At 41.3% G+C, this 8,565-nt stretch overlaps 1 protein-coding gene across 1 annotated transcript; it reads left to right on the top strand.

The window, feature by feature from the left end:
• Window positions 1-6,499: 6,499 nt before the first annotated feature.
• Window positions 6,500-8,196, top strand: LOC123405768 (flavone O-methyltransferase 1-like). Its single transcript, XM_045099333.1, has 2 exons — window positions 6,500-6,989; window positions 7,303-8,196. Exons 1-2 carry the CDS (start codon window positions 6,604-6,606, stop codon window positions 7,973-7,975), a joined length of 1,059 nt encoding a protein of 352 aa, XP_044955268.1. The 5' UTR covers window positions 6,500-6,603; the 3' UTR covers window positions 7,976-8,196.
• The last annotated feature ends 369 nt before the right edge of the window (window positions 8,197-8,565 follow it).

Genomic DNA, 8,565 nt, shown 5'->3' with positions numbered 1-8,565 from the left:
CCCCCTGACCTAGGTTTTTGGCCTATAAATTCCCAAATATTCCGCAAAAAATCAGGGAAGCCTCGAAAATACTTTTCCGCCACAGCAAGCTTCCGTTTCCGCGAGATCTCATCTGGAGACCCTTCCCGGCGCCCTGCTGGAGGGGACTTTGGAGTTGGAGGGCTTCTTCATCATCATCATCGCCCCTCCAATGACTCGTGAGTAGTTCACTTCAGACCTACGGGTCCGTAGTTAGTAGCTAGATGGCTTCTTCTCTCTCTTGGATCTTCAATACAAAGTTCTCCATGATCTTCATGGAGATCTATCCGATGTAATCTTCTTTGGCGGTGTGTTTGTCGAGATCCGATGAATCGTGGACTTGTGATCAAATTATCTATGATATATATTTGAGTCTTTGATGATTTCTTATATGCATGATGTGATATCCTTGTAAGTCTCTCCGAGTCTTGGGTTTTGTTTGGCCAACTAGATCTATGATTCTTGCAATGGGAGAAGTGCTTGGTTTTGGGTTCTGCCATGTGGTGACCTTTCCCAATGAAAGTAGGGGCAGCAAGGCACACATCAAGAAGTTGCCATCAAGGGTAAAAAGATGGGGTTTTTATCATTGGTTTGAGATTATCCCTCTACATCATGTCATCTTGCTTAAGGCGTTACTCTATCCTTACGGACTTAATACACTAGATGCATGCTGGATAGCGGTCGACGTGTGGAGTAAAAGTAGTAGATGCAGAAAGTATCGGTCTACTTGTTTCGGACGTGATGCCTATAGAAATAATCATTGCATAGATATCGTCACGACTCTGCACAGTTCTATCAATTGCTCGACAGTAATTTGTTCACGCACCGTCTACTTGCTTTCATGAGAGAAGCCACTAGTAAGCACTACGGCCCCCGGGTCTATTCACATTCATTGTTTACATCTCCGCTTTTACTTTGCTTTTTTACTTTGTTGCTTTCAGTTCTCACTTGGCAAACAATCTATAAGGGATTGACAACCCCTTCATAGCGTTGGGTGCAAGCTTTTGTGTTTGTGCAGGATCTTGAGATACTCCTCCGCTGGATTGATACCTCGGTTCTCAAACTAAGGAAAATACTTACCTCCGCTGTGCTACATCATCCTCTATGCTTCGAGGGAACACCAACGCAGAAGGATTATTCCTGGTGTCGTCAACGTGCCCATTTCTGGCGCCACTCGAAGGTCTTTTGTGCAGCAGCATAACGGACATCAGAAGCATTCCTGGCACCGTTGCCGGGTATCTTTTTGAAACATCAAACCCCCCGGTCACCCTCCATGCAGGAGGACGGTCGAACAACACTTCACACCCACCAACCACATAGAGAGAGGCAGAGACGAGCCGGCTGCTCCCCTCTTCCTCCTCCCAACACAGCTCCACGAGCAACATTGTAATCCATCCATACATCAAACACTCCGGCAGGACTAGGGGTCTTATCTCTACGGAGAGCCCTGAATCTGGATACATCGTGCGTTCCATGCTTGTACCAACCTCGTTCCCAGCGCCCTCCTTTGTCTCTTTGATTCTCACCGACTTTAGCCTACCTATGGCATATGTTGTGAGTATTCATCGACAACCACACTTTTGTTACTATCGACTCTCAAGGTAATGTGTATGTTACTAGTATATGTTACTCTAGAGTATGACTAGTCTAAACAAAATTTAGTTGTGAAATGCATTTACTAGGCTCTCAAATTTGTCTTCCGGTCATTAGTAAATATTGGGTAAATTAGCTTTATGTTTTATATGAAATATTTATGAAAATTTAGAATATACAGTAATAATGTACTTATTGATCTGCCAAATTTTTTAGTCTCATTGATCCGCCACTTGATACTATAGATCGGGTATATGCCTGCACGTGGTTCTGTGTCTTGTTGTACCATGAATAAATTGAAAACTGTACATGCTTTATGTGTTTGCCTGCTGCCCGTAATAGCACACATGGATGGTGGCCCGGCACATGTTTCCCTCGCCGTATCATCGCGTGCGATAGCGTGGCTCGTTTTAAATAAATATCTTTACATGCTTGTCTGCGGATCCATACGATTTGTCGGTGCACTGTTTTGTTTCTTAGTACAATGATAGATTCTTATAGAATTAAATACACGTATGTATTGATTAGTTTGATCGGTGTAGATGTATTCTCTCTAGGGATGAAAATGGATTGGAAACTTTCCGTTTTTCCGGAGAAAAAATGAAAACGAAGAGGACATATGAAAGTGGAAATGAAAATTTGCAAAACGGAAATGGAAATGGAATTTTTAATGCGAAAACGGAAACAAAAAAGGAAGAGTGTTTTCCGGTGGAACGTAGGTGGAAATGGAACTTTCGGTTTCCGTGAATATGGAATTTTCCATTTTTACTATAGGCCTACGACTGCTTTGTTGCCCAACCACCAAATAACACACAATGACACAGTGAGCATAATGGATCATTTGAGGCCCAACTTATACTACCATATATGTACTCAGCTAGACCATATACACAATTGTCATGTACTAATACAATACTAGGATATGTTGCTAACATAATGAAATTATTTTGTACACATGTTAGCAATACAATATGTTTTGTTGTTGTTTGTATTACTCTATGATTCCAGGGGTTTTAAAGTTCCGGTCAACGCTCACTTCTATTTCTGTATCGGCTTTGTATCCGCTCCGTGTTTGTTTCCGGTAGTATTTGTTTCCGTATTCATTTTTGGGATTTCTGTATTCGTTTTCACTTCTGCAAAACAATATGAAAACAAATGTGATAGCACTCAGTTCCGTCCGTTTCCGCTCCGTTTTCATCCCTAATTCTCTCCACGGAAAATATGTTTATGGAAACTGGAAAAAAAAGTAAATGAAAAAATTCTCCCAAATTATATAGAATTCCCTAAAAAACTTCTACGGGATGGAAATAACAGGACCAATTGGAGTTGCTCTTGGCCCCTGTATACACGATTGGAGGGAGAATGGTATAAGGTCCTGTTGATAATTCCTTAGTATGTGTCTAGCATTACAACTCATTATAGGGTGTCGAAAGTTAGCACATTTTTTGAATTCCAGGGAACTTCTCCTGGACAATTAATAAATGAGGAAATCCAATTAAATATACATGTTGTTTCTTAGAATATCATTATTTTCTAGGTACCAATGATTGAATTTCATGAAATAGCTGAATTTGTAATTATTTGTCGGAGATCAAATTCTAGATATTATAGTGGTTGCCATCAAATAGTAAGACTGCCCATAGTGGGAGTAACTTCAAGAGTAACATACAGTTCAAGTTAGCAAATTTACTTATGTGGCAATGAGTTAATGAGGAGAGAGGTAACTTGAGTAAGTTAACTAGTTATGGTAACATCACATATCCCAACTGAATATGAGTCTATAACCTAATAAATAATATTTTGCATGACACCACACTTTTGTTACTATGGACTCTCAATGTAATGTGTATGTTACTAGTACATGTTACTCTCCACTATTACTAGTCTAAACAAAATTTTAATGATAAAATGCATTTACTAGGCTCTCAATTTTGTGCTCCGGTTATTAATAAATATTGGGTAAATTAGTTTTATGTTTCGTATGAAATATTTATGAAAATTTAGAATGTACAGTAATAATGTACTTATTGATATGCCACTTTTTTTAAGCGCATTGATCTGCCACTTGATACTATAGATCGGGTATACACGTGGTTCTGTGTCTTGTTGTATGATAAATAAATTTGGTACTGTCCATGCCTTTATGTGTGTGCCTGCTGCCGATGATAGCACACATATGGGTGGGCATCTATCCATCCCGATCGGGACAGCGCTGCGCCGCAGCGCATGGTTCCCTCACCGCATCATCGCGTGTGATAGCGTGGCTCGTTTTAAATAAATATCTTCACGTGCTTGTTCGCAGATCCACACGATTTGTCAGTGCAGTGCACTGTTTTGCTCCTTACTAGTACATTGGTACCTGCTTCTTGTACAATTAAATACCCAGTTCTCTGTGGTTCATTTGCATTTGGTATGCTTGCTGACGTTGGAGCATGTGGGACTACATAAAAATTGATAGTGATATTCCTGAACCATGCATCTATGTCGGACACGACCATAATAATGTGTTTGTAACACCAAGTAGCATGGTAGTCCAGCAAAATGTGGGGGCATTTAATTGTGAATAGTAGACCTGTGATCTCCAGATATAGGTATCTAGTATATGTTGTTTGAATGTATATGACAGTGAAAAGCATTGTAAAGTGTACAATAAGTATTCTACATTGCTTAGGGAGCTCAGGATAGCTAACATATTATGTTTTCAGTGGTGGAACCAGCCCACTAGGATTTTATACATCGCATGGATGCTAGCATATTTTCTTAATTTATGTCAAATTCTCTAGCATTATCCTCAGGGGTATGTCATGGTCATCTAGCTCACATGGAAATGGTGACGGGCAATGTCGCCCATAAAACTGACTTGCGAGTCGATGGCTATTTTAATGGGAAATAGAAATAAAACAGTTTTTTGGGAAAGATGTTTATGGACACTGGGAATAAAACTTCACAGGAAAACTTCTCCCAAATTATATAGAATTCCCTAAAATGACTTTTATCTGAAGGAATTAACATGTCCAATTAGAGTAGCTCTTGGCCCCTGTATACAAGATTGGAGGGAGAATGGTATAAGGTCCTGATGATAACTCGGTAATATGTGCCTGGTATCACAACTCATTATAGGCTATCAAAAGTTAAAAACTTTTTTGAATTCCAGGAAACTTCTCCTGGACAACTAATCTTTACCTAATAATAATAATAAAGATGCTATCCCTTCCGTCGGAAAACCCACCGAGGTGATTTTACAGAAAAGCTCTTACTGTTTATGACATTAAACTCGTGATATATATTAAATATTTTTTTTAAATACTCATATCTTTTAAACCGTAACTCCAAATTTAACATATTATACATGGAATTTGATTAGAAAAATATGTAGAATTTAAATATGATATCATTTTATCTGTTAAACGTTTAATAAAAATACTATCTAGGGTGCAATCTTAATAAATAAGTTTCGTCTTTCTTTCATACCGGTACTCATTCGGGTTGGGGATGAACACGTCAACAAAATCAGGATTAAGATGAAACTGAAAGTCACTTGACTGATTCTTTGTACGTATTAAATCTACATGCAAGCCGTGTTAAAATAGAAGACCCGTGAAATTTTGAACTGCATTTTTTAGGATAAGACCATCTTTATTTGTATCGTAACTATAAATTCTCAAATTATAGACATTTTTTATAAATTAAGAACGTGTGTCGTGTGGTATTTCTTTCTCCCGTTGCAACGCATGGGCCCTTTTGCTAGTAAAAGAGAAAATCCAATTAAATATACAAGATGTTTCTTAGAATATCTTTATTTTTTAGGTACCAATGATAGAATTTCATCAAATAGTTGTAGTTGTAATTTTTTGTCCGAGATCAGGTTCTTGATATTATTACAGTTGCCATAAAATAGTAAGACAGCCCATAGTGAAAGTAACTTCAAGAGTAACATACAGTTCAACTTAGCAAATTTACTTATGTTGCAATGACTTAATGATGAGAGTGGTAAGTTGAGTAAGTTAGTTAGTTACTGTAACATGACATATTCCAAGAATATGAGTCTATAATCTAATAAATAAATTTTTGCATGACACAACACTTGTCTTATTGTCCACTATGAAAGAAATTTGTATGTTACTAGTATATGTTACTCTTCACTATGACTAGTCTAAATAAAATTTTAGTAGTAAAATGCATTTACTATGCTCTCAATTTTGTGCTCCGGACATTAATAAATATTGAGTAAATTATCCTTATGTTTTGTATGAAATATTTATGAAAATTAAGGCTCTACAGTAATAATGTACTTATAAAAATTTAGACTCTACAGTAATACTATAGATCGGGTATATGCCCCACATATGAACATGTTTGCTCGTGGTTATGTGTCTTAATGTATTATAGATAAATAGGATATTGTACATGCCTTTATGTGTTGCCTGCTGCCCGTGGTAGCATACATGGATGGGCACCTATCCGTCCCCCCAACCCATGTTTCGCTCGCTGCATCATCGCGTAAAGTAGAGAGTAAGTAATCTACATTGCTTAGGGAGCTCAGGATAGCTAACATGCTTATGTTTTCTGTGGTCGAATAAGCCCACCAGGATTTTAGACATCGCATAGATGTACATGGACCAAGTCCATTTAATTCTAACGTAACGCTACTGGCAGCTCTACTGATATGGATAAAACAAATGGTACTATTAGTCTTTTTTGTCTCAGTAGTGTTACCGCCAGATCCTCCGATCTCATGATCGGACCCATCGTTGGATGCCCCCTCGAACAACCCCACTTGGACCCATCGTTGAGAAACAGGATCCCGACTGTGACTGGACATCACCCCCACTTGCCGCCGGAAGTGATGAGGGACCACGGAAGCTCCTATAAGTAGTACCCCGTTCCAACTCAAAGCGTCAAACATCATCAAGTGTTAGTTAGCCGTCCTCTCACCACAAAGGTTTGCAGTAACGCTTACCAACAGCAGACGCTAGCTAGCCAGCCGGCGTCATGGCCAACGAGGAGGCGTTGATGTTCGCGCTGCAGCTGGCTTCGTCGGCTGTCCTGCCGATGACGCTTCGCACTTGCATCGAGCTGGGCCTGCTGGAGACCCTGGTGGGCGCCGGTGGGAAGACGTTGACGCCGGAAGAGGTAGCGGCCAAGCTTCCGTCCAAAGCGGAGTCCAACCCGGACGCGGCGTCCATGGTGGATCGGTTGCTGCGGGTACTGGCAACATACAAGGTCGTTTCGTGCCTAGTGGATGAGTGCGCAGACGGGAGCCTGTCCCGCAGGTATGGCGCTGAGCCGGTGTGCAAGTGGCTCACTCCCAACGAGGACGGTGTCTCCATGGCGCCCTTCTGCCTCCTTGCCCAGAACAAGCTCTTCATGGAGGCCTGGTGAGAGCTACTTTCGCTTATCAGTACGCACAGTATGTAAAGCCGGAGTAGTTTTCCGCCACAAAAAACATCCATTTAATTTACTTTCTCCGTTTCTAAGTATAAGTCTTTTTACAGTTTTATTATGAACTACATACGGATTTATATAGACATGTTTTAGAGTATGGATATTTAGAAACGGAGGGAGTAATATTCAGTTTAAAGACAAGTTTCTAGTGATTTGTTTTTCATGCATGTAAATCATACTTTCTTGTCGAACTACCATATATAAATCAGAAGCGATATCTTATGAAGTTAATTCATTAATTTGCAGGTGTCACATGAAGGACGCGGTCCTTGAGGGTGGCAGTGCATTCACCAAGGCATTCGGAGCGTCGTGGTTTGACTACGCTGGCACAGATGATCACTTCAATCACCTCTTTAACGAGGCCATGAAGGACCATTCGGTCATCATCACCAAGAAGCTTCTCGAATTGTATACTGGTTTCGACGGCATCGACACCCTTGTGGATCTCGCGGGTGGCGTGGGCGCCGTCATCCACGCCATCACCAAGAAGTACCCGAGCATAAAGGGGATCAACTTCGACCTTCCCCACGTAATCTCCGACGCGCAGCCCTACCCCGGCGTCGAACACGTCGGCGGCGACATGTTTGAGATGGTGCCGTCCGGAGACGCCATCCTCATGAAATGGATTCTCCCCTGCTTCAGCGACGACGAGTGTGCGGTACTCCTCAAGAACTGCTACGACGCACTGCCCGCGCATGGTAAGGTGATCAACGTGGAATGTATCCTGCCAGTGAACCCGGACGCGACAAACAACGCGCAGGGGTTAATCTGTGTGGACGCCAGCTTGCTGGCGTACAGCCCCGGCGGCAAGGAAAGGAACCTCAGGGACTTCGAGAAGCTAGCCAAGGCTGCAGGGTTTACAGGCGTCAAGGCCAGCTACATCTTTGCGAACTTCTGGGCAATGGAGTACACCAAGTAGAGTGATCTATCACTTCTACTGGGAGCCTGCAGCTGCTTTCTACCACCTCATTTGCCATAAAAAAAATCACAAAAAAAATTCCCTCCATTTTGTTAGATTTCTTGGTCATGGCTTGTTTTTAGTCGACCGTACGTGTCGGGTGTTAACTCAAGAGTCTATGTTTGTATCTTGTGTTGGAATAAGGAAGCAAGAGCAACCTATATTTGTCCACTGTCTTCAAATATTTTGTGTCTCCGCAGCTGAAATTTCTGTATAGAGAAACGTTATCCTACGGACGGCCTACCGAGCACTCGGCCGGCCGCCCCTCACTCGATTCCTCTGTCACGCGGGGAATAGACTGGCACATGCATTCGATAGGCCTGAAGTTTATCTTTCCGCGCGCATTTTCTTTTTTTCTTGGCTTATTCTTCGTCTCGTCTTGTCACTCTTTTCCATTCGCCTTACCTCCCCATGCATCTCAAACTGTTCTCCCAACAGTGCTATAACCGGACATATTTTTTCTTGAAACCGAAGGTAAATTTTGCTGGAAACAATGTTGACCTTTTGCTGCATCGATGATACAACTAGTTTTGTGTAACACGCAAATCTGC

This window comes from Hordeum vulgare, chromosome 1H (genome assembly GCF_904849725.1).
Source record: "Hordeum vulgare subsp. vulgare chromosome 1H, MorexV3_pseudomolecules_assembly, whole genome shotgun sequence".
Lineage (NCBI taxonomy): Eukaryota > Viridiplantae > Streptophyta > Magnoliopsida > Poales > Poaceae > Hordeum > Hordeum vulgare.
Note: the sequence above shows the minus strand (reverse complement) of the source record. Positions and strands in the feature narration are given on the sequence as shown.

Coding starts and splice junctions, on each gene's coding strand:
- LOC123405768 (XM_045099333.1), top strand. CDS start 6,604: ATGGCCAACGAGGAGGCGTTGATGTTCGCGCTGCAGCTGGCTTCGTCG. Junction 6,990..7,302: donor AAGCTCTTCATGGAGGCCTG/GTGAGAGCTACT, acceptor ATTAATTTGCAG/GTGTCACATGAAGGACGCGG.